The 25425-nt window shown below is 44.3% G+C and overlaps 1 protein-coding gene across 3 annotated transcripts in view; it reads right to left on the reverse strand.

Annotated features, from left to right (window-relative positions):
• Positions 1 to 217: 217 nt before the first annotated feature.
• Positions 218 to 25425, reverse strand: part of DAB2 (DAB adaptor protein 2) — a 107113-nt gene continuing 81905 nt past the window's right edge. For all 3 annotated transcript variants that reach the window (XM_066615952.1, XM_066615953.1, XM_066615951.1), the window contains 14 exons: positions 17304 to 17505; positions 15977 to 16116; positions 15212 to 15310; positions 13709 to 13840; positions 10432 to 10515; positions 9383 to 9406; positions 9219 to 9266; positions 8925 to 8987; positions 7556 to 8197; positions 6648 to 6804; positions 4928 to 5452; positions 3775 to 3878; positions 2430 to 2504; positions 218 to 1422 (listed from right to left, as the gene is read on the reverse strand). In XM_066615952.1, coding sequence (XP_066472049.1) covers positions 2439 to 2504; positions 3775 to 3878; positions 4928 to 5452; positions 6648 to 6804; positions 7556 to 8197; positions 8925 to 8987; positions 9219 to 9266; positions 9383 to 9406; positions 10432 to 10515; positions 13709 to 13840; positions 15212 to 15310; positions 15977 to 16116; positions 17304 to 17400 — 2181 coding nt within the window. In that variant the 5' untranslated portion in view covers positions 17401 to 17505 and the 3' untranslated portion in view covers positions 218 to 1422; positions 2430 to 2438. The remainder of the gene's footprint in view (positions 1423 to 2429; positions 2505 to 3774; positions 3879 to 4927; positions 5453 to 6647; positions 6805 to 7555; positions 8198 to 8924; positions 8988 to 9218; positions 9267 to 9382; positions 9407 to 10431; positions 10516 to 13708; positions 13841 to 15211; positions 15311 to 15976; positions 16117 to 17303; positions 17506 to 25425) is intronic.

The following is a 25425-nucleotide window of genomic DNA, read 5'->3' on the forward strand; positions in this document are numbered from 1 at the left end:
GTCAGAGCCATGGCTGACACACATTGCCTGTAGCCCATGACATTCAATCTCTTCTGCCAGTAATAGTAGAACCAGTTCTTACTCAGACTCCCCAGCTGATAGAGAAATCCTAGCAGGCTGTGGCTCAGAGGGGTTGAGCAATGCCTGCCTAGCCCCTCCCCTAGAAACATGTAAGTCGTGTCTTAAGGATTCAGACCATTCAAACGTGTGTGCCCGCTTTTGAAATGAAGTTAAATTTAATGTGTCAGAACATTTGATAGCTACTTTTTTTTTTACAGTGTAACACAATCCATAGATTCCTACATTTCCAGTCAGACACAAGAGACAGATAGCTTTCTGCATTACAAGAAAGTGCAGTAGAGTATATACAAGGCAGATTTTATTAACTGATCACGATAGACAGTGCTTTCTAGCAAGCCGATCTCAGATTCTAGCTATAACAGAATACCATTTTCGAATGTTCATCAATGCAATGATCACAACACCAGCTACATGGCTCATGTGTCTGTTCCACACAAATGGTACATGTCACTCTGCAGACAATTCCAGCCACATTATAACACATTGCTATCAGTATTTTGCTCAACAAGACTAGCAGTTCAGAGTACAATTGTTTTCCTATTTTACAACAGGAAGTTTAAAAGACGCTCATCTTATCCTTTCAACACAGGCTTTCCTATGGAACAAGGAGCTCTTCCTTGTTGGGTTTTGCATGGGGCCAATGCTTCATAACATAAAAAAGTGTTATGAAGATTGCACAAGTCATTCTAAATGGAGACATTGCCATGAGCATCTCAGCTTTCACTGGACTGCACAGAAAAAAACAAGAGAGCCAATTACACTTTTTTGAACTGGGCAGTTGGAAGCCAGAGATAACATTTGCTTATTTCAGAATTTGCCAGACATTCTTCTCTCATAACCTTTAAACATTTATCGGAGTGGAGGAAAAATGAGCGAGTGTTCAACGTTTAAAGCTTGCAAGATGACTGGGAGAAGTCTACAACAGTACTTGTGATGGTCAGTATATCTTAGGTGACTCAGTGCTGAGAGTTCAGATCACAGTTCCCTTCTGTGGAGGTGATTTGTGCTATTCTCAGTTTTTCATTCAGTTTAGAGTTAAGTGCTTCCAGGCCTTTAAAGCTTGGGTGGCTGGAGGACTAGACACTATACCACACAAGTGTTCATTTCATACATCCACATAGGTCAACAACTTTCACCCCGCCCCCCACACCAGTTCCAGTTTGGTCTCTAGCAAATTCATTCCAAAGTCCTTGGATGAGAGCCACCTGCAGCCAAGAAGGAATCTCAATCCAAAAGTGGATAAAGAATGAGGCAGATCATGCAGAGTGAGAAGAGGGATGTCCAGTTATCCGTTTCATCTTTTGCCATTAGCAGTCCAGTTATTCCATCACCAATTCACTTCTAAATAAAAATAGAACAGACTATTAGCATCAAGGCTGGGTCACACTTTTCTGGATGTCCACTGTATGGCCTAGTTTGAACATGGAGTTCTAGATGGGTTCTGTTTTGCAATGATTCCGGGCCCAATTCTATCCTCTCCAGTGCACACATGCCACTGGCTCTGGAAGTTGCAAGTGCATATAACATCCGCAGCACCCAGAGAGGAGGAAGGGCCAGGACTGGGCCAGCACCACTCAGGGCTGGAAGGAGGATGCTGGGCTGCTGGCGGTTATGTAGTACTTCTGGGTGGTGGTGCTGATTTTTGGAGCAGGGCAGGACTGGCAGAGGCCTCCTTCACCAGATCTCACCCCCTGCATTGGTCTACGAAGCCCAACACAGGGCTTCTCAAGTCTGCGCCAGCAAAATAGCTGGTGCAGATTTCAGTTGCCCCATTGTGGGGCATTGGATTTTTCCTTGGGGGAAGGGAACAAAAGTCTCCTTCCTGAGACATTGACCTCCAGTAGCTTCCCCGGACACAGTAAACATTTTGGTGCTGCTTCACCCAGCAGCACCAGGTAGCTTAGGATTGGGCTGCCCATCACATATCCGTCACTTGATGCACAAGGCAATAGGCGTCACGTAATAGGCTTTTTTTGTAGGCAAGACTTTAGATATCAAGGAGGCTACTTTGTTCCTTTGCTAACCCCTTGCAGTTTGGCAGGGTCCTGAATGGGGTTATAGCTTAGTGGTGGAGAATATGCTTTACATTCTGAAGGTTTAGTCCCTGGCATCTCCAAGTAGAGCAGGAGAAGGTCCTTGCCTAGAACTCCAAGAGCCACTACCAGTCAGTGTAGTAGACAATACCAAGCTGGAGAACCAGTGGCCTGTCTCACAAGAGGCCAGTTTTCATCACTGTTGCCACTCATTCAATACTTAGGCTCACTCTCACCATCTCCTGGCCTCAGCTGGTTTAAAGAAGCCAAGAGCACCATTTCTCTTTAACTTCCACTACATTAGAAGTCACTTACCCACGAAGCCTATGCAAATGGATTGCCAAAAGGATCAGCAAACTGAGCTGAAGGCAGCCGATTCTGAACTGCATTCTAAAAAAAGAAAGTTTCCATTAAGAAAAACATTCTCTGCCAAAAAATTCACTGGCTGCTGATGTAGACAAACCAGCAGTGTCTTCTAGAGCTGCCAACACGGATGTTTTGGTTTCTAGACTCTGAACTGAAGAGTCATTGTACAACAATACTTTAAGAACTTCAATAAGCAGCCACAATGAACACAGTGTGTTAGGCAAGCAAGGTGTGTGTGTAAGCAGTAGCTACTCAATTCAGTTCTCATCTAAAATGCATAGATCTTTCAAGGATTTGAAACAAAAACCTGGGGGGTGGTGCTGGACGATGATGAATAAAGTCATCCCGCTAACTTGGGTTGCTTTGTGCCCCCAGCAAGCACAGTTCAGACTTCAAGATCTGAGTATTGCTCATGCTTCCAGAATAATCTTATCCTTCGCCGACATCTAAAGACCAAGTAGTAGTTCTTGTACACTTCCTAGTTATGAGAATGTTTAATGTAATTTTATCCATGCAACTGTCTGGAAATGAACTTCCATGATCACATGGGCCACCATATTGGAAAAGCTTGGCCTTTTTGAAGGCTTATAGGAACCTGGATACAATTAGGATCAGGGAACACATACACCATGGAAGTTCCTTTAATATACTCTTCTCCATGATATTTAGCAATTAACTGTTTTAGAGTTGGGAGCCACCCCCAAACCTTAAGAACTCCAATAAAGGGGGGGGGAGGAAAGAGCAGATAAAGTGTCCTCTGAATGCCAAACATTGCCAAATGCCCATCTAGGATTCAGCCAGCCTGGAACAAGAGCACCTCTTAGTGGCAGACAACAACTATTGCTATCATGGATCCCAACATTGGAATGGAGCCTTCACTGGATCAAATTACCCGCGGGCCAATATGAGGTACGTAGCCCTTATCTGTCCAGAGGAGCAGAATTACAATGAATTATATTCCTGACTAGAAGCGGTGATGGCTTTGTAAACTGCCTTTTATCCAGGAGGGCAGCTGGTAGAACCAAGCCATCACCTTACACACAAGATGCTCAGACAAGCACCTTGGATGCCCATTGTGGAGAAAGTTGGGATTAAAAAACCAAGAACCCAGGATAGATCATAGCCATCTCCACTTAACCTTCTTGCATGCCAGTACACAGGATAACCTGGCAGTTTAGGTTTTTCTCCAGGCACGTAATTTTACAGGGTTACGTGGACCCAGAGTCCTTACTCTATGAAGACCACTGGAATGCGGTTTACCATGCCATTGTATATGGCAGAAGTGCATACTTACTGAACTTAGCAAAGGTGCACCAAAGGCATCTGCCTTAAAAGGTTTTTCAAACAGATCTTCAGCAGGCATCATGGCAGGTTGCCTGGAAGCGGGCTTTGGTGGCCCTAAGAGAAAGTGGCACTGTCAGGCTACTGTTTAAAAGTCACATGTACAACATCATCATCTTAAGGAATTTGTTGGTTTGTACACACCCCCCAAGTCTCCCAAAGCAGCCAGATCAGTCTGTAGTGAGATCAGAGCTTTTGATGCCACCTTCCAATACAGGAGTGCATCAATGCTAAACAGATCTTCCCAGCAAACAGCACATTTGAGAAAGGAAGCCTTACTACAGTGCTTCTACTCAGAACTGCCAGTTCTTACAACAAATGGCTCAGATAGCACTATACTTGCCTAGCTTAGATCAAACCTCCCATCATACAACCTCTGAAAGCGATCAGTTAACTTTTTAGCTATTTAAGCCGTTTACACTAGGTAGCAACATCAGACCAACAGCAAGGCTGTGTGGATACCAGAAGCTCATTTCCAACAGTTCTCTCTCCTTAAAGTCTTGGAAATTGGATTAGCCACGTTCTGCAGATGAGTGCCAAGGAGGATCTTGCATCAGGAAGCCAGCAGTGCCAGTTCTCACTTGCAGTGACCTACTCCCGGAGCCAAAGTGTCACCTGCATTGTCCTCGACTATAGACTTCCATCCACATGGGATGAAAACTCTGGAGGCACAGAACATGTAATCTCCAGAGCTTTCCCGCACCGTTAATTATTCTACACACATCTTTTGACACAGGAGCTATAGCCTCACGACTATCCTTTCAAGAGTCTGTAGAGGCCAAGGTAGTTCCAACATAACCTAACCTAGCAAACTAGCAGACTCCATTTGAACTTCAACTGCAATCAATGAATACACCAAGCCATATTCTCTTCTACAGATCCTTATGAATATACTCATGAGCACTCGAATATTTTATCAGGTAAGTGGTCACTGCTCAGGTGTCCCCTGTAGATAGTTGCATTGAAGTAGCTTCAGGAGAAAGTCTGCTGCATGGCCCTTAGTTTCAAAGTGATCGTGGTCAAGCAAGTCTCAAAGAACTCCCTTTGTTAATACACTACCGAAGAAGCTAGAAGCCTCCCCCCCACGCACACACAAACAAACAGACCTTGCTGCTGCTCAGCCCTCCTTGCCGGCACCACAGGTGGTTTGGTCAGCTGGAAGTCTTTGAACATTTCTTTTACATCCCTTATTTCTTTGTCACCAAGTGGGTCCAGAGCTGTGAAGGCATCGCTTTCCTTCTTGGTCATCTCCTTCTGAGGAGCAATCCTAGGAGGAAGTTGAGGGGGAGGACTAGTAGACAACATAGGTGGTGGCTGCGCAGCCAGCGAAGACGGAAACAGATTGGCTTGGAAAGGGTTTCCAGCGGTGGGTGGCTGTGCCCAGACATTAGGAGGAGAAACACGTGCAGGCTGACCCCAGAGATCTGGAGATGGAGATTGTGTTGGTACTCCCAAGACTGTCGACTGATTCCAGGAAGGAACTTGTGGAGTAGCACCAAAGCCAAGAGCAGGAGTAAAGCTTGTTGATTGAACATTGAGAACAGATCCAGGAAATACTGATGGGGGCTGGCTGAAGACTGCAGATTGGGGGCCCCATGCAGGTTTTGGGGGTGTAGATGTAGACAAGCCACCTGGGAAGAGAAAGTCACACTTAAATGCTGTCACAAGCCAGTTTTTGCCAAGGAGGAGCTCTAGAGCTTTGTAGTTGACACTCTAGTATACCAGTTTTATGACTTTTTAAAAAAGAATGGTCCTACCATAAATATCCTATTTATATCCCCATGATATACCCATGGGCTCACATCAGTAGTTCTCAAACTTTTTAGAGGCCCCAGAGCAGAGATGTCAGACATAAGGTCCAGAGGCTGGATGTGGCCAACTGAAAGCAATTTCACCATCTCCCATTATAATTGAGCTCTCATATCTTGAGATTATGAACAAGATTTGCCTATTTTCTCATTTGCAGCTAATGTGTTTCTATGCAAGCTCATTTCTGGCCATCAGCTGCTTAAGTCACTTCCTGCTTAATGATATCACTTCCAGCCCTCAGCAGGCACCATGAATGCTGTTTGGTCCACTATATGAAGTTGGTTTGACACCCCTGCCCTAGAGGCTGCTGCCTGGTTTATAAGTGCCAAAAGGGGTATAGTTTGCATCAGAACTAGCAAGGCTACCATGTAAACAAGGCTCCAGTCCCATTGAATTAAGATTCCTATGGTATGGAGGAGAATTAGTTTTCACCCAGCTCTTGTTTTGCAATAGGTTTTGCTCCCCTAACTGTTCCCTTTCATCAGTCCTGGATGCTATTCAGTACTGTCACCAGCTGCTGCAGAAATTCAAGGCCTTCTTGCTCAGAGCTTTCCCCACCATTAAGTTACAAGCAGAAGCAATTAGATAATCCTGCCTGAACTCAATATATTGAGAAATTGGTTACAACCCAGTTATTTTGCAATACTAAATGCTGGGACAAGTTCTTTGCCTCTCCCCACCTTTCTCCAGGAAACACTCCTTCCTGCCATTAAGATGGGCTTATTTTTAGCCCAAGTCAAATGGACAGACAGCTTGGGTGCATTTGTGGGGGGAGGGATTAGTGAATGTTTAAGGATTCTTTGAACTGCAGATTTCCATGCAACTCTATAGTATGTAATGGTGGGCAACACCAGGTTGGAGAATGGCATACATACGCTAGTCTTTGGAGACCTTTCAGTACCAGGTAGGACTAGGACTGCATTATTTGATTAAATCAAAGTCCTGTACCTTACGCTGCCTCGATATCCATCAAGGTTACATTTTTACATCAATGGCCTTGAACAACTTTTTACTAACCTAGTGTTGTCATAGAAGGTGCTGCAGGAACGCTAGTGTTGAAAAGCTCTAAAGGGTTGGTTTGCATAGGTGAAGGCTGTGCTGCAGAAGTCAAGGTGCTTGTTGCCGGAAGCCCAGGAGCAAAGATGTCCGAGCCAAACAGGTCATTGGCTGCACTCTAAAAACCCACAAACACAGCAACATTAGTACAAATGGTTCCTTCTGCACTGAAGCTCATCATATCCAAGCTTGGTCCAAGCCAACTGGATTGGCAGTATTCTGAATACAGGTTTTGACTTGACAACAAGTCTAGAGCACCTTAGTTATGTGTGAAAAGGGTAGAACTATGGCATTCCAGTAAAGCACATGTTGGTTAATTCACAGTTCGACAGCATCCCATAGACAATGTTCTTGGTATTTCTGTAAGCCAAGAACTATCAAGCCAAGATCAGATACTGGTTTAAGCAGCATTTACGTTTATGCAGCCACTTCTACTTCAGATAGGGCAAGTGAGTCTTGCCCTAATTTACAAAGCACAGGAGACATCCCACAAGCTCATCTTAATCTCATGCCAAGCCTTTGCAGTCCACCGTGTTATTGTCTGCTACACACCAGGTTGCCTTTTCCCTCACCACCCCAATGAAGTGTTCTTCAGCCAATTCTATCTTTCAGCTACGCCAATGCCGACTTCCTCTTTTCAAATTTTTGCATACATGCATTAAGGGTTGGTGTGTTTTTACTTACCAGAGTTAGAAACATGGAAGCATGAGGGAAAGAAAGAATTTAGATTTAGAAAGAATAGCTACAGAGCATTAGCCACAAAGCAAGGTTGATGGTGACTGAGAGCAGAGCATCTGCGGAGGGGGAAAAAGTGGACTCCTTCACCTAGTCCCAAGTAGAAAACATGCGTGTGGTGCACCATGGTTCACCTTAACAGTCCTCCTTCCTCTTCCTGGCTTGGTGCTTTGTGGAGGCGGACTAATTGTTATAGAGTCATGAGACATCAGCTGGACGTTGCTATCCGAGTCTAGGCGTAATCCATTTTGCATGGGTAATCCTTTGGAAGAGCTCTCCAGGAACATATTTGCTGGGGGGTTTGCAATGAAGCCATTCTGTTCACTCTCTATAATCCCATTTGGAGTCCTGGTTGCCATTTGCATTGGCTGTTTGGGAGCAAGCCACTGGCTGGCCAGCATCTCCTGCTTGCCAGTTCTGTTGGAAATCTGGTCAAACTGTTTCCCAAAGTAGTCTCCGTCACCATTCACAACAACGCTGCTCCCCACTGGGCCAGTCACCACACTTTCCATCTTCTGACTGGGAGGTTTGAGAGAAGAATCAAGGTGTGCCAATTGGTCAGGCTGTGTGAAAGGGTCATCACGGAAAGGGTCAGGATTGGGAGTGGGAAAGAAGCTGAGGTTTGCAGAGAAAGCGTTTTCAGGCAAGAAAGGTGGCTGAGGCTTTGGCAGTGATGGTGTGATGTCATTCAAGAAAAGGTCCTCCTCTTTGAGAGAAGTCGGAGGGGCCTCGATTTCAGAGTTTAAATCCACTAACAGGATCTCCTTATCCTCCTCCTATTGCATTTGAAAAAGATTAGCAGAAGAATCACGTCAACATGGGCTAGTATCATGTGCTCATTGGTTAATTACAAGAGTTGTAAGCAAGCAGCATGTTTGCACAGAGTTCTAATTTGAAAGGGCACCTCACGATGCATTTAGCCAGTTCCCTAAAATGGCTATAGGATTTTGTTTTTATTTACTTGTTTCAATTTTAATTGAAAGTATAGGTCATGTGCACTTAATCAGCTTGGCAATCCTGAAATGGTGACAGAGGAAAGGTTGAGTAGGCAACATTTATTGAAGTGGCTTTGCAATAATGCCTGCCTGGACTACCACCATGGAGACCTGTCTACATACCAAGACCACTTACCCAGGAACTGCCTGATAGCCTGTGAGTTTCCTAGAGGAATCTAAGGCATGGATACAGTTTGTTTACACTCTCTCCAGCTTGTTTATCCTCCCAGGACACTTTGCTTCTCCCTTCAGTCCTACTTCTATTTATTGGCCCTGGCACAAATACTTTCCAACAACTCCTATCTGAACCATCTATACTTGTTTCCTTCCTTAGGATCTTGGTGCTCCTGTTAACTTGAGATCCCAGAGCCAACCCCTACATGCATAAAGCATGTGCTCTCCCACTGAACTTTGGCCTTTCCTTCAGTATCAGTTTGTTGTGTCTATTTGAGGTCTACCCAAGAACCCTCAACCACATTTCCAACTTTGCAAATGTAAATCTACTCACTGCGGGACTGCTCAGGTCAGGAGGAGTAGACATGTCACCAAATAGATCCATCTGGTCAACACCCTTTGAGAGTAAAGTTTGCAAGAATCAGAAGTTGCAGCAACCTATGACGACACTTGAGTCAAAGCAGCCCTACACATGGATGAAGATCTGATCCTCTGCAACCTTAAGCTAGAAAGGCCACCCTTCTGCATCAGTTCAACCAACATTTGCTCAAGCAGTGCAAACAGTTTAGTTTAACTATTCCTTAGCAGGACCTGAACTGCCAATTCAGGTTAAATAGTCTCTACATACCAGTTTAATTTTGTCAACTTGATCAACAGTTGCTTCATTGCTACCATTCTGAAAGAGAAATTTGAAGTTAGTTATGATGTTCTGCAGAAGTCTCCTCTTCATACTGTTTGCAACTAGGCAATTGCCATTTCCTGCCAGAAGGCTGTATAACTTGATTCTCTTACCTCCACTGTCTTGGTCTCTTCATTCTGAAAGAGAAGTTACACCTTTAGTATATTTCCTAATATTTTAGTTTTACAGGACATTCACCACTTTTAAGCAAGTTACTCTGGTAGTAATGGGCCAGCAGAAGCAAGGGGGATGGCAGCTAGAAATAGGACCTTCTCACTGGTGGCTCCTTGATGGTGGAATTCCCTCCCCTTGGAATTAACAGCTCCCTCTTTGGAGATCTTTCAGCAGGGCCTTTTTATTTAAGAAGGCTTTTTACATATTGGGCTGGCACTTTTAATGAATGTAATTTAATAGTTTTGCACTATTGGGTTTTGATCTCCCTTTTTGTTTTCTATTTTAATCTACCATTGTGTATAGTGTTTTCATGTTGTAAACCGACTTGGGTGCCCCCGATGTTTGGGAGAAAGGCAGGATACAAGTTTTTTAAATAAAATAATGTTACTAAGTTCAATCAATCAATCAATAATACCTTTATTGGGATATAAAATACAGTCACAAAGAGGATAACCAACCACTGAAAGGATGATGGAAGGGGAGATGATGGGGAGGGGAGATGGAAACCGATTTAGGAAATGGAAGATTTTTTAATAATTTGGGATAAAAAACTGGCAACTGCTATGGTAATATTTGCCTGGTTATCGCTTGGCAAAGCAAAACAAGGATCGATAAATGGGACAGTAGGATGTCGTAAAAAGGGATCCAAATACAACTTTCGAAGTGAACAATGCAATGGACAATGGATTAGGATATGCTCCAATGTGTCCAGTTCGAGGATGTTACTAAGTTTAGACAGACTATTCACAAATGGTTGGCAACCTTCAGTCTCAAAAGACTATGGTATAAGCTTACAGCACCTGGTATTCCCAAGCGATCTCCCATTCAAGTACTAACCAGGACTGACCCTGCTTAACTTCCAAAATCAGACGAGATCAGGCACATGCAGGGTAACAGTTGCTGCTATTCACAGGTGTTTCAAGTTTTTATTAAGGTTCATAGAAGGGTCCAGGTACACAACCAAGAAGCACTATTTAAACACGCTTGCCTTTTTCTTGTCATCATCCTCTTTCTTTTTGAGGTTATAGATCACTTGGAAAAGATCCTTCAGGTCCACAACAAGAGGTTCAGCCTGAGAGACAGAAGCAGGAAGTTATTTTGACACAGGGAAACTCAAGAATCTGAGTGGCAACTGTTATCATCAAGCTTAATGGAACCAATACTCATTTCTGTTAGAGTAGAATTACCTTGTTAACTATGCATTTTTCAAGGAGACCCATCAGCCCCAGCTAACAAGTGTGTACAGCCTAGAGAAATCCTTCAAGGACATGATAAAAGTTTCCTAGTACTAAACATGGATACCAGTAAAACCACAGCATATATGGAGGTGCATCTAGAAAGTGATGAGAATGCTCAAGAAGGGCTCTGTGAAGGGGGAAGCTGGCCAAGGTCATTTGGGTGGGGTGCCAGGTATACATTAGAACTCTGATCAGTTGGCATTCCAGCCCTATCAGAGTCAAGACTTTAGTGACACCCTGTTCAAGTACCTCATATTAAGAAAAATGCAAGTAAGTTTGGAACAATGGTGAGTGATAAAAGTTTGTGTGAAATTGGGTAAAAGTGCATCAGAAACTTTGGAAATGGCAAGGAAAGCTTATGGAAAAGCTGTGTTATCTGCATAAGTGTATCAATGGCACAAGGCCTTCAAGGAAGGACGAGAAAGCACTGAGGCTGAACAATAATCAGGATGCCCCTCTTCAGCAAAAAAGGAACAGAATGTGGATACATTGAGGTCTGTTCTCAACCGTGATCAATGGCTCACTATCAGAAGGATTGCATAAGAAACCTGAATCCCCAAGTCAATTATTCATGAAATTGTGACTCAGGATTTCTCAGTGCTTTGGCTGTCATAAGAACATAAGAGCCCTGCTGGATCAGGGCAAAAGCCCATCTAGTCCAGCTTCCTGTAACTCACAGCAGCCCACCAAATGCCCCAGGGAGCACACAAGACAATAGACACAACCTGCATCCTAGTGCCCTCCCCTGCATCCGGCAATCAGAGGCAGCCTGCCTCTAAAACCAAGAGCTTGCACATACCTACTATGACTTGTAACCCATAATGAACGTTTCCTCCAGAAATTTGTCCAGTCCCTTCTTAAAGGCATCCAGGCAAGATGCCATCACTACTTCCTGTGGCAAAGCATTCCACAAACTAATTACATGTGGGTAAAGGAATATTTTCTTCTGCCTGTCCTAACTCTCCCAACACACTAGCTCCCAACACACACTGGCCACTAGCTCTTGCTCATCTCATGTGCCATCTTGTACATTTTGATTTAGTATGCTAATGAACTGTTGTGCAATACTGTCCATATTCATTTGTGGCAGATGAGAACATTCTGGGGAAGTTTCCAATTGAAGAATGTTTAATATGGCCTTGAACTAACCCACATCAAACTGCAGAAAAATGTGGTATCTGCAGTCCTTATGTCCTTATGGCAAGTCAATGTTTGTTTCCATTACCCTCTTCAGGTCATGCAAGTGATCTTTCCAAGGAAATGTGAAGATTAATTGTACATGTAAACACTGTTTACATATACGCTTTCTCCTCCTGTTCACTCTAGTCTAGATCAACAGCGAGTCAGTGCTCTTCATAAAGAACTAAATGCAAAACCCGTGTATGGAAAATGCCTTCTGTTGTGGCATTTTACACCATGCTGTTGCAACTTTACATGTTCTCATGTGGCATGTCATGATATTCTGTACCAAAACCCCAGGTGCCTGCTTAGCAGGTTCATGGGGATATTACAGCATGGGGAGGGGAGAAGAGATGGAGTTGAACCCTGTGGAATGCAGCAGTCTCTAGAGCACTGGTTCCCAACCTGTGGTCCATGGGCCACAAGGTTGTCTGCAAGACCCTGAGAAGTGGTCTACATGGGCTCAGAAAAAAAGGTTGCTTTCTACCACTTCCAGCATCTTGCCAAGCCAGTGCTTGCCCACCGACCACTGAAGTGTTGGCTGCAGCTGTGGTTGGTCTGTTCTCCGCCCTCTTTAGTAGCCCATGTGGAAGTGTTCACTTGGGAGACACTTCCTCATGGATCATCAGAGAGGGTGGAGAACAGATAGCCCAAAGCTAGCAACAAAAGCATCACACACGTCTTCTCTATACACAATAAAATAAATGTTTAGGTTTGTAATTAAAGATTGCGTGCAGGGTTGCATGTAGTCCATGACAATTCCAATTTTTGCCTCTGTGGGCTCCTAAAGGTTGGGAACTGCTGCTCTAGAGGAAATGAAAAAGGAGTTTGCCAGCACCCCGGAAGGCCAGGTTCACAAAGGAGCTTGGTAGCCACGAAGTAGCACGGTATAAGGATACCATGGCCAACTGTATCCCTGTGAAATAGGAATAGGTCCAGAAATAGGAATAGGAATCCCTGTGAATAGGTCCAGTGAAATAGGAATGCACTTTCCCCATCAATTTCTGGCACAGGTGATCTAGTAGAGCAACTAAAGCCCCCAATCCAGGTCAAAACAGACCTGAAATGGGTGCAAGATAATCAGTTTCATTCAGGAATCTCTGGAGTTGGGTTGCTGCTATGTTGGAGTTCCTTGCTCAGAAGAGGGAGTTTGACAGCTATTATACATTGGAGTCTTTGGGGGGGGGGTGTTGCCATTTAAGACAGAGTGGAAGTGTATCTTCCCAGTGATACATTAGTTACCCTGCCCACCCACTCAGATTAGCCATGATAGGCAAGGGTACAGGTTGACAACTTCGCATTTTCAAGAACCTTGTCCACACCCACAGGTTGACAAATGCATCAAGAGAAACTGCTGGTGTGAAATCCAGGTCATGGCAGATGTCAGTGATATTAGCCACAAAGTGCCTAGCAAACAGGTCCCAGCAGACCAAGCTATCTTTTACTCCCACCCTGAAGGTGGAGGTAGTAAGCCCTGCATCACTTTTAGCAGCTCTACCATCATTGCCTCTGTCGTCTAAAGAGATGGGCTCTTGCTCATGTCCCACTGAACAGCAAAAGCCTTCTTACCATTTTTGCAGAACACACCCCAATATCTCCCCAAGCACTTCATAGCCAGCAGCGCTTCAAAAGATTTGGGGGGCGCTATGGCTCCGATTAGAAAACACTCAGGAGCAACTGCCTTGGCAGCTTCCCACTCCAGGGGGAACAAAGGCAGCAACAGGGTGCCAGCCACCACTGCAGAAAGAAAATCTGATAAGAGTCATCAGGATTTGTTTGCCTCTGGAGGAGACCACCTTAAAAACAAATTGCAGTCAGCAGCCCCTGGTATCATGACAAATGTAGTACCTGCTGTGCAGTTTTTATGGCAAAGAACTGGTGTTGTCCTTCTCCTCCACAGACATACCCAAAGGCACGATTGTCAGTTACATCCCGAGCAATAAAGGAGATTTTGTTGACTGGATGTTCATGCTCAATAACCTGAAATTTAAGTGGGCGACACAGGAAACTTAAAATTCACAGCAAGTTGCACTGCATTGATCCATCAACGTTTGAGTGCAAGTAATTCATGAGTCAGTACTATACTCAAGTAGGCTTTGCTCTCTCCAAGTCAGGATTGCTATTGAACCACCATAATGGCAATATAGTAGATCAGTGGCTCCTAAACTGGTGGGTTACAACCTGGCCCCTTAAGAGGCAGGGAGAAGGCAGCAATATGATTCCCAGGATCACACCACTGCCAGGGACAGGGGGGCATTTCAACTTACCTCCCTGTGCCAGGCTCAGGGTGATGCAGGGAACTCCCACAGATGCCTTTATAAGGGCTCCCCAAACCTTTGAAATCAAAAAACACTTCCAGTTTTCAATTATTAAACCAGAAGTGGTTTCTGATGGCTATTTTTAACATTTCTATGGCTTGTGGAGCCTTGCCGAGGCATCTGTAGGGAACCCCATGGCCCCCCCAGAGGCCAGCACAGGGGGAGGCAAGTTTAAAACCCCCCCATTCTGTCCCCAGAAGCAGCATGATTGCAGGGATTGCATCACTGCCTTCTCCCCGCCCCTGCAAAGACTTAGTGTTTCCCAAACTTCCAAGGAAAAGTTTGGGAACCACTGCTGTAGATTACTGATAGTAAGTGTTGTGTTAAATAGCAGTTACTTGTGTTTTCCCTGCCTTGCCAATCAAGTGCTCAAGGAGATTTACGAGAATACATTCAACACTAGAACGCCAAGACCACAAATATTTGCTGTCTTGTACAAATCATGTATGGACACAAGCAGCTTTTAATCTTACCAGAGAACTAGAAAGATTGGACAGAGTGAAATTATCAGGTACCCAATTTAATACAAATTTCTTTGAGGAAGCCTCTTAAGATACTGCATTTATATACCATGAACTCAAGGTGGCCCATTTGGGGTTCCCAGGCAGTTTCCTACTTGGGGAAATCTGGATCTGGTAAGAGCCTATGTCAGCATGTATGTTCTGATCACATTACCAGGCAACACCAACCAAATAAGAAGAATCACTTTGACCCCAACTAGATTAAAGCAACATAGATCAAATGCCTGCACTTAAAAAGCCAGATTACTACATATAGCAAAAGCCATCAGATTTAGGAAAGTTACCGTAGCCTCCCTGACTCACAAGCTGCTTAATGTTATTGGTACTATACAGTTTACCAGTCTGATCCAGTAGGGTAATTCTGCTCTAGGAAGAGAGATGCTGCTCAGGTATTCACCACCCCCAACATGGTTTTAAGCCTGTTGGAGTTTAGTCCCTTCTATTTGGGGAACTGTTAACTTCCTGAACAAGGTTACAAGCCAGCTTGCGCTGCTCTAGATTGCACAACTTACCCCCGTCTTCTCATCTATGATTTTGATCCCAGCAAGAGAGATGTTCACCCATATTTTCTGCTTGTGCTGTCCCTGAGAACGTGCTGCTACTGCCATACCCTACAGAAGTACAAGAGTTTTCAGTACTCAAGTTATTGTTAGATTTGTTCAGTTTTTAGTATAGCCCCACTTTCCAAATGCCAGCTATCTGCCATATATTGGGACAGAGTACAGTTAGGCTAGAATGAAAGAACCAGCCTAATTAGTCAAGATCTCCATCTTAGTTACCACACTTGGAGGCCAGAGAGACTGCCAAGTCTAACTAGGCATCACCATTGATCTTTAGATCTCAGTATTGGAAGTGGTGTGATGCCAATTCACTAATCCCGTTTACATCAATCCCACTCTGTTTAATATTTCAGAGCAACTACATATTTCCTGATGCTCACAGGAACCTTTTCCAGCCATGCAGCAGGATAATCTTATGGATTATCCTCAAAGATTTGGCTATTTTAGCATTGCTTCCATTTTATCTGGATTATTCTATTGCACAATGCTCAGCAATAAAGAACAGGTTGAATAGAACACTCAAGGAACTCTACCAATAGTACAATTAGTTTGTTACAACTGCAGAGAGGAAGTAGTTGTGCAAGGGCTGCCAGCTGTATCATTAGCAGTCCCTAGAACTACCAAAAAGGGGGGGTGGAAGGAAGGACAGAAGAGGAAGTCATTAATTTATAACTAACACTTTCCTGGTGCCTTCAAGCAAACAGGAGTCAAACCAACCTTCAGTTTCATCATTGAATCTTGACTCATCTTATCACCCCTTGCTCCTGGTACATCATCAATACCAATCAGTTTGGCCTTGTATCTTACGCCATCACCTTGGAATCTGGCCAAGAGGAATTCTTCTGTTTTTTCTGGTCCTAAAACACAGTTTTCAGCAATGGGCATTTAGTTCTTAAGGAAGCATTTTGCAATAGCCTACCTGTTATATACAGTAAATGCATTTTTTCTCCCAAATATACACTTCATCATACCTTTAAATGCAGCTACTTTATATATTGGCAGTGGAAGATGCTTTATGTAGTTTACTGTATGGGGGAATCTCCTAATTTAGACATATACTTTCTTCCAGCAAGGTAGTTTCTGCAGAACCAGGATTGGGACACCACTCACAGTCTTACAGTGCAATCTTATTTCTGTCTACTCAGAAGTCTGTCCTTCCAGGTTCAGCAGGACTTTCCCCCAGTAAACGTACATAGTTGTAGCCTTAGTGTACTCTGTTGAAATCCAGGTTTGTGGCCATGCAGTTCAAGGCCAGGCCCCAAGGCGGCAGCCTAATGCTTTTCAAGGCACCTCGAAAGCAGTACTATAGCTTTAAGGCCTCTGAAATCCAGTTGAACATACTGGAAGTCTTTAGAAAAAGTCTTGTAACCTATCAAAGCAGCTACAGAGCTGCCTGCCTTCTGACATTTAATAGGTTACAGCATCAAAGAATTTACCTGCTTGTGTTTTGTCACCTGCTACAACATCTTAATCACTCTGCTCATTCTCTTTTAAGAGATACCAATGATAAATTGAAGGACCACAGATACAAACTAGAATTGCCACTTATCGCTAGAATGAGTTTGTCTTACTGTAACCAAGAAGTGTCAACATGCCAAATAGAAAGAGTCTGTTTCAATGTGCAGCTCAACTTTTTGCATACCTCTTTGTTTAGACCAGTGATGTCAACATACGAAGACCACAGGCTGTACCCAACCCACAGAAACTCTTTATCCAGTCTATATGTCACATTGTGGGTCCTGTGCTTTGGGCACCCCCACCAGTCTGGAGAGCAATCACTTGCTGCCACAGCTGGGATCATCTTGTCAGCAAGGCAGGCCAAGCAGCATTGTGTTATGTCCTCCTGCCCACCGCTGCCTCAGAATGGCCCAAAATGAGCCTCCTGGAAGCAACATCAACTTGCCACCATGGCTGCATGGTGAGTAGGGCCCCTGCAAAGAAGGTGGGGTGTGTGACAATATCCCATTGCTCCTGGGGCCAGCCCTGTTAAAGGAGCTGTAGAGCAATTCATCCTCTGCTTCTCATTCTCCCCCCCCCCCCTTACCTTTCTTTTTCTCCTTTTTGGAAGGCTGTGTTTTTAGTGGTGCCTGTTGTTGGGCAGGCTGACTGTTAACACTGCTTGTTTCTCCTTCGCTTGACATGGTGAGAGAGGCCAGCCTCACGATACCAGGAACATGAAATTCTGCACTCGATACACTACTGGAATCCAGTTGGTGCTTCTCAGTGGACAGGCATGCTATTCAGACCTTCAGGAAGACGAGGTTGAGATGATCATTGTCCAGCTACTTCTCGAACACAGCCTACCACAATTTTAAAACGATCTTGCCCAGCGATTACCACCATACCTAGCATTACAACTTGCTGATACCCTCCTCTGTCCAGTCTGAAGGTCCTTTATGTTCTCTTAAGCAGATCACTCCAGCACCTAGGCAAAAGGCTTCCCAATTCTAACTTCCCTAGTCTTAACCTGGGCATTTGCTAAGTAACTCCCCTTATGCACATCTACTGTTCATGCCATGCACCTGTCTTTGTCTATGAAATTCAGCTACCTAGATGCTTAAGAATTTAGGCCCAATCCTCTATTGCTTTTCAGGCAGGATGCATGTACACTCCTCCCATTTAGTTAGTGGAGCAACCCTTCAATAGCTACCGAGATAGCTCAATGGATGGAGCCAGTCAGTGAATGGTACCAATGTTGCTGGATCTCAACTTGTCATTCACAACCCTATCCTTTTGCTATATGCTACCAACCAGGGGTTTGTAGCTGGACAATAATGCATTTCCCTGCTAGTCAGCAGATACTAGCCCTATTGGGAACCGATAAGCAGGTGTGGGATTCAAGGACATGTTGCAGATAAAAAGACAATTTGTTTCCTTTGCAACACTTTTGATATAGCTAGTTGAAAGAGTCATTGCACTGCTTCTATAAGCCTTATTCCATTCCATGTCATATCTCACTCTATCATCTGGCAATTCACCATGAGGGTGGGCACACTGGCTTCAGTTCTGCTAACAAGCATGTGCTGTAATGACCAATTGCTTCCTAGAGTTGCTCTAGCTAGGTGAAGGCAGCATCACCCCACTGACTGAGGATCTCCGTCAGGGAACCAGAGTAGCCTTCAGGAAGTGCAGGTATTCTCCAGCTCCTGCCTGCTCTAGCACATAGAGTACATTGTTAAATGCACTGCGTGGATTAGAAGTCTCAGTTTTGGGGAGGGTCATGGCACGAAAGAGGTTGAGTACCACTGCTCTAGGCCATGCTATTGCCACCAAGTGCTTTGTAGCCACCACTCGGTAGTGGATCTTTGCATGCAGAAGGACCCAAGTTCAATCCCCAACATTTCTAGGTAGGGTGGGCAGCTGGGAGGGGGGGAAGGAGGAAGAGAGAACTCACTGACTAGTTTAAGGCTGCTCCCTAGATAATATGAATTTAGTCCCCACTTCCTTTAACGATATAACTGCAAGAGCCAGTTGAGCTGCCACATGAACTACCAGTCCCCCACATAGGCTTTGCCCCCCCCCCCCCAATTATGGGAACTTTGCTAGCCACCCAACCAACCTGTTTTTCAGAGCGTTAATCATGTTTACTTCTTGCCTGACAACTAAAGCCACTGAAATGCTGACCAAAGCATTTGGGGTACAAAGGTTATAGTCCTACCAAGTTAATATTTCAGTCATTGAATTCCTCTGATCTTCCTGTGCTCATCTCCTCTGCTTGCCCCTCCCCCCCAGCCAGCCAAGGAACTTTTTGACTGCTTCTTTGAACATCTCATTCCAGAAGTTATTCTTACTAGAAGCGTTTCAATACCTGGCAACATGAAGCATACCATCTCTTAAGACTCACTGACTGGAGGGTTTGTTTTTAAAACCAGTTGTTCAGACAGTTGTAGCAGGCAACAAATATCAAGTCCGATATTCCGATTCTACATTTTGAAGATTCAGCCACCATTGTTTTCAGCAGAGTCAATTGAAAAGCTATATGCACATTTTATACTAGAGTCTCTCAAGAATGGGCAAGTTAGGCACAGCTTAACTCGAGTCAAGTCACAAGTCTCTGCCCCTGCAACAACTCAAAAATAAGCCACAACAGGGACTCTTTCCAAGTCGACCAGAGCATTTTCATGACTCGAAGATTCAAATCCCAAGTCTCTCACTCTAAAAAGCAAGCCACAATTCCATGGTAAACCTCAGAGCTGCTGCTGGGGTGTGAGCATTAGAGTTTTAACCTGCTGTCCCCATGCCAACTATAAACAAGGTGGGGGTGGGTGGGATGGACTATATGGGAGCAGGGGTAGAAGTGGCAAGAGGGAGCAGGGTCATGTGCACCAGTAATTCAATGGGGCTACCTCCTCCCAAGTAACAGAGTTCACAGCAGCCATGTAGTTGGAAAGAATGATTGCAGCAAATTTCCCCCCCCCCACTTCCCCACCTTTTCCCCTGGGCTTCTCTAGCCAATTCCAAGATAACCCCCTTATCTTAGAACCCCTAGAAATGAATCAGACCACCCAGCCTTCATCCAAAGATCGTCAGTTGTTCAGAGATGGGCAAGAGAGCCTACTTCTGCCTCCCCCTCCTGCAAAGTCAAACATTAACCCTTCCCTGCCTCCTGGCTGGAACCTCCCTGCTGCTTGCCTGGTCTGAATGATGGTCCCATGAGGTCTTTTATGCTGCAAAAAAAAAAAAAAAAAAAAAAAAAAAAAGAAAAGAAAAGAAAAGAAAAAGAAAAGAAAAAAAGAAAAAGAAAAAAGAAAAAAGCAAGCAAGCACACCTTGGCCCAGACTTGAGTCTGCATGCGTGGGGACCGAGTGCCAAGTCAGTGGCCTCAGATTCAAGTCAATTCCTGAGTCACTGGCACAGCTGACTCAAGTCAGCAAAAAACACCATTTTGTGATCAACTTGAATCACTTGACTCAAGTTCACATCCCTGGAGTCTCCTTACCTTGTATAACTACAACACAGGCAAGAGACAGGGGAAAGACTTAATACAGCCAAGGCCAACTTTCACCAAGTCCTTACTCACAACATGCCCAACCTCTTCCTTTGGTTAAAATGGGGTCTTAAGTTAGCTGAATCACAGCCTACAATTGTGTCTCATCAACTGGCAGCACACATCAGTTCCTCCAAGTGTTCTAGAGCAATTTAGCTGCATGCAAAGTCAACTACAGCATACAAGTGACCACCAACTGCCTCACGTCCAATGTCTCCTGGTCATTGGCAGCAGCTTACCAGACTTGGCTTTCAGAGCAGTTTGGAATGTTTTGCCAAGTCAGTGCTGCTATAGTCAAACCAGAGATGAGCTTCAGATATTCAAAGTGGTGAACCCCAACCCCAATTCTCAAATTGGCCTTGCCTTCTGCCTTTAAAGCAGCAGTCTCACCCATGTTCACAGGCTGTGTTTAGTCCTTTCTCCAGGAATGCTTTAAGCAGCAGGACAAAAGCTTCTTGTACAGAAAAATAGCTTGAGAAGAACTGTCAGTGAAAGAGTGGTAGGGAGATGGTTATAAGTCCTATTTCTTTTAAGGGCAATTTGACAAAAAAAACTGGCTCAGTGGCAGCAATCCAGGCAAACAACTTTACCTAATCTGGGTTAAGACCTCCTCTAGTCTTCCCTGCCCACTACCAGCAGCACTCTGAAGAAATTACAGCTAGCAGTGTTGCTTCACTCCTTTAGAAGCCCGAATGATACTTGTGCTAGCAGTCCTGGAGAAGCCGCCAACTTTATTCACAGCTACAGGAAGTCTACAAGAGAAACACCCTTCCAAGCCACCCCCGTTTCTTCCTTTATTTGGAGAAGGAAAGTCAGTTCTTCCAACAGCAGCAGTTTCTTACTAGTTGCTCAAAACTGTATAGAATACACTAGCTCAATTTTATCCTCCTTGTCTGGTAACCACCCCTAATAGTTCCAGGCCTGCTTTACAAGCTGAAAACCTACCAGCAAGACTCCTCCCCGAGAAGGCCTAATCTTCTCTATTCCTCCCTTCACCCATGACATAATGCTTAAGGCCTTCTTCCTTAAGAGACATGTAGACTGCAAAAGCTTTTTTGGATCTAAAGACACTTCAAAGATCCAAGATTTGTAACCATCAACACCCTGCCCACTGCTGGACTTTCAACTCAACTGTTAAGATGTACAGCAGGCTAAATTGTAATTACTGAACTTGGCCGGAATAGTCAAGTCTCCCAGTCAGGCTCCAGTCTCTCTCCTCCCACCCAGGCCAAATCTTTATCCCTAGCGCCTTTTATAAGTTTTGCTTTCCTGCCAGCTTGATGGTTTATGTCATTTGCCATGCCTGGTGTTGCAGTCCTATTGCTACAAATAAGCCAGTTACTCACTATCCAGGCACAAAGAATGGGCTTTGGGAGAGAAGCATCTTCCAACTCCTTCCTTTGCCTCCAGGCAGCAAGTTCAATACTTATCTGGTCAAGTTGTAGATTGGTGCTAGTCAAGACACTCACAAGTTGCATTGGCCTCTTAAATAGGCTGGTGCTCTTGTATGATCTCACATGGCCAAGGTAGTCTTGCCCTGCATTCCATCTCGGTCTGATGTATGGTTTCTGGGTAAGTGGGACAAGACCTTTACAGTTGTAGCACCTAGGCTGAATTCTTATCTGGTCAGCATTGCAGCCCTGCAGCCATTTTTGTGCTGCTTTTTAGCATTGCAATTTTGAGAAACTGCTCGGTTTTTGACACACCACCTTATTGTAAGCTTGACGCATTGAGCAACACACTTTATTCCATGTATAGCCTTTGGACAGACTTGCTAAGCAGCTGCAAAGCAGGGGTTTCCAAACTTTATGGCAGGAGAATCCCATCAAGTATCTGGCACAGTGCCAAGAGCCAGAATAAAAATTTAAATATAAGTTATTCAAATTCCTATTAAATTTGAATAAGTTTCAATACCCATGAGTTAGGAAAAAACCTCTAAAAGGCCAGAAGCTCCACACACCTAGATCCATGATTTCTTCATTAAAAAAAGTTTCTCCCCAAGCCCCAAACAGCAGCTGTTAATTCAAAGAGAGGCAAGAAAGGACCACAGACCTGGCAAGAAATGCCAAGCACAGCCCCTTCTCTTACCATCCTTCACCTGGTTCCATCCGGACACAGTGGACCCTGTAATCCTCTGGAGGGGAGGGGAGCTGTGGCCAGGGAGGTCTCCCCAGCCCTCAAGAATGCCTTCTGGGAGGACTTGGAACAGGTGTCAAACTCAATTCATATAGCAGCATTCACAATGCCTACTGAGGGTTGGAAGTGATGTCATTAAGCAGGTGATAATCAGAGAAGTACTTCTATCATTTGTAGCTAATAAGTTCCTAAGTGAGAAGAGAAATATGCAAATCTTGATCATATTTTCAAGGCATGAGAGAGGCCAATCATGCAGGTTGCCTTTTCAGCAGTGAAGCCTCTGCACCACTCAGTAGTTGACAGTAGGTGGGGGTGCTGGGAGAGCCCAAGGGCCAGATAAAGAGCTTCTGCAGGCTGCATTTGGCCCCCAGGGCTTATGTTTGACAACCCTGCTTCAGGTCATTCCTGGTTTTTCTGAAAACTGGATGTTTTAAGGCCTTCAGAGGGCTTCCCCAGCCCTCCAAAGGCTTTAAAATGTTACTGCTGGTTTTTGGAAAAATCCTGAAAGCATTCTGAGGGCTGGAGAAGCCTCCCTGGCCTTCAGAGCACCCACTGGAGCAGTGTTTCTCAATCTGTGGGTTGGGACCCACTAGGTGGGTCATGAGCCAATTTCAGGTGAGTCCCCATTCATTTTACTATATTAGACTTGATGCTACCATTGTATGTGACTGCATTTGGGGAAATGTTACAGATCTGTTCTTTTAATAGGCTATTGTATATATGATAGTTAATGGGACTTACTCCTGGGAAGGACTGCAGCCTAGGATTGTTAAAAATTTTCCTGCTTAATGATGTCACTGCCAGTGGATCCTGACAAATTCTTGTTCTAAAAAGTGGGTCCTGGTGCTAAAACTGCAAGAACCACTGCTCTGGAGGATTACAGGGCTCGCCACAGGCTAGATGGAGAGGCTAGCGGTGAGCCAGGGTTTGGAGACCCCTGCTTCAAAGCAACAGGACTGTTACCTATATATGGCTCCCGATTCATTAGATTTTAACATCTCACAAGTCTCACATTTAATGCCAGACCACAACATTTGTTGAACGCTATCTTGTCATAAGCAACAGCCATCCATTTGTGTATGCAGACTATTGTCTAGTCTATATGAATAAGTTATTGTACTGCACATTTGTGATCCTTGACCTGCTAGGCACATAAATCTAAGTCTTGCTGAGCACTGGAACAATTTTATGTTGGCCAGCTTCCACTGCTTCATACCACTGTGCAAGCATCGAAACAATGCTATTCGACCACATGCAGCTTGTAAGCAGATCATGTGTGTGACCAACATGTGAAATACTGTATTCAAGTCTGTGTGTATATGCTACAATCTCGATGCTTTGCACATCTGTGTTATCACCTACAGGATGAATCTTTCATTTTAAGAATTCTAGCCCCCTGGGAGAGTGTATATACAAACAAAAGTTAGGCAAGATCAAGCTTTCAAGTCTCGGCCTGAGATTTGGATCGAGGACTGCAGTGTCCTATATTTCATCCATGCCTCTTGCTATAATGAATCATCCAGCTGGGAGAACAGCATGGAGAAATATCTCAAATAGGGAGCCAAAGCTCGAAGGAGGGATTATGACTTGGTGGTATAGTACCAGCTTGGCATGTAGAAAGCCCCACGCTTAATAATCCCTGGCAAGTAGGATGAAGATCCCCATGTGAAAACCTGCTGCCAGTCTGTGTTGACAACACTGACGCAGATGGAACAAAAGCTTGACTCAAAGGCAGTTCCTTATGAGATCTACTTAGAAGTATCCTGGATACTTCAGCTGAAACCATTTGTTAGATTGAGATTTAGCACCTAAGGTGTCAAATGTAAAACATGGTTGGGGGGCACATGCTACTCCTGCCTTGTTGAAGTCAAGCAGGTCTAGGTATGATCAGGAACTGGATGAACAACTGTTTAGAAATTCTGTGTGTGCTGCCTTGATGCAGTCCCTGTTACTTCTTGCACCACATATGCAAGTTTATATGCCACAGGTAGTTTATATGCTAACTCTTGCACCATAAGAATCGATGCATTGTATGATGCAAGTATGATGCATCAAGCAAGTATGATGCAAGAGGAAGCACACAGGCTAAGGCACCCAGCTGATGAGGCATTCTCCTTTTACACACACCTCTCAAGAAACCAACACAAACTATGCACTTTATATGCTTGTCTTCAGCTGCAATCCTATGTATTTACCTTGAAGTGTCACTGAGTTCAGCGAGACTAACAAGTAGACATCCATAGGACTGCACCATTAGGCAATTATGTCTGAGGTGAGGTTAATCCACCAGAATCGTTCTGAAGAGTCAGCTACAATCTGGCTGACAGCCTTACACAGACCTACTCTTAGTACGGCCCAGCTATTAGAAACCACTGCACGCAAGTCTTTGCACTTGCTCTTTTACTGCTGCAAGTACTATTAATATGTAGCCAAGCAGGTTGACAGCCTGCAGAACAAGAGTTTTACTTTTTCCCTTGTGACCCACACACAATTCACCAGGCAGTCCAGACTTAGGGCCTTCAGCACACTTCCTAGATATTTATTTACTTTTTGGATAGTTGCCCTCTATAGGGCCTCACAATAATTCACAAGTATTTTAGTTACACTTATTCTTAGACTTCTGGAATTTAAGCATTAGAGATGCCCCACGCACTTTTAAAAAACCTTGGTTCTGCAAGTTATAGAATACATACTATTATATTTGCAGAATTAGGCTACTTTTCATATTTAACTGTTCAGACCACAGCAGCAAGTGATGCCTTTTAGGGTGGTTGTTTGAGGCCTCCATTTGCAGAAAGTCTGTCTTTACTAAATAGATTTGTAAGACCAAGAAACAAGATTCGCACCCTGTAGTCCCCCGATCAGTGGTGTAGCTAAGACAACTGCTACACAGGGTCAAATATTTTATAGCACCCCCCCCCGGGACAAAATCAAATTTAATTTATTAAGTAAATAAAGTTTTCTGGTTAATTGGCCTTAACTTTTGATAGAATACAGATATTCCAGCATAGTTTGTTTCACTGTGTGCAGCATTAGATTACCT

The sequence above is a fragment of the Tiliqua scincoides genome, chromosome 2 (assembly GCF_035046505.1).
Source record: "Tiliqua scincoides isolate rTilSci1 chromosome 2, rTilSci1.hap2, whole genome shotgun sequence".
Classification (NCBI taxonomy): Eukaryota; Metazoa; Chordata; class Lepidosauria; order Squamata; family Scincidae; genus Tiliqua; species Tiliqua scincoides.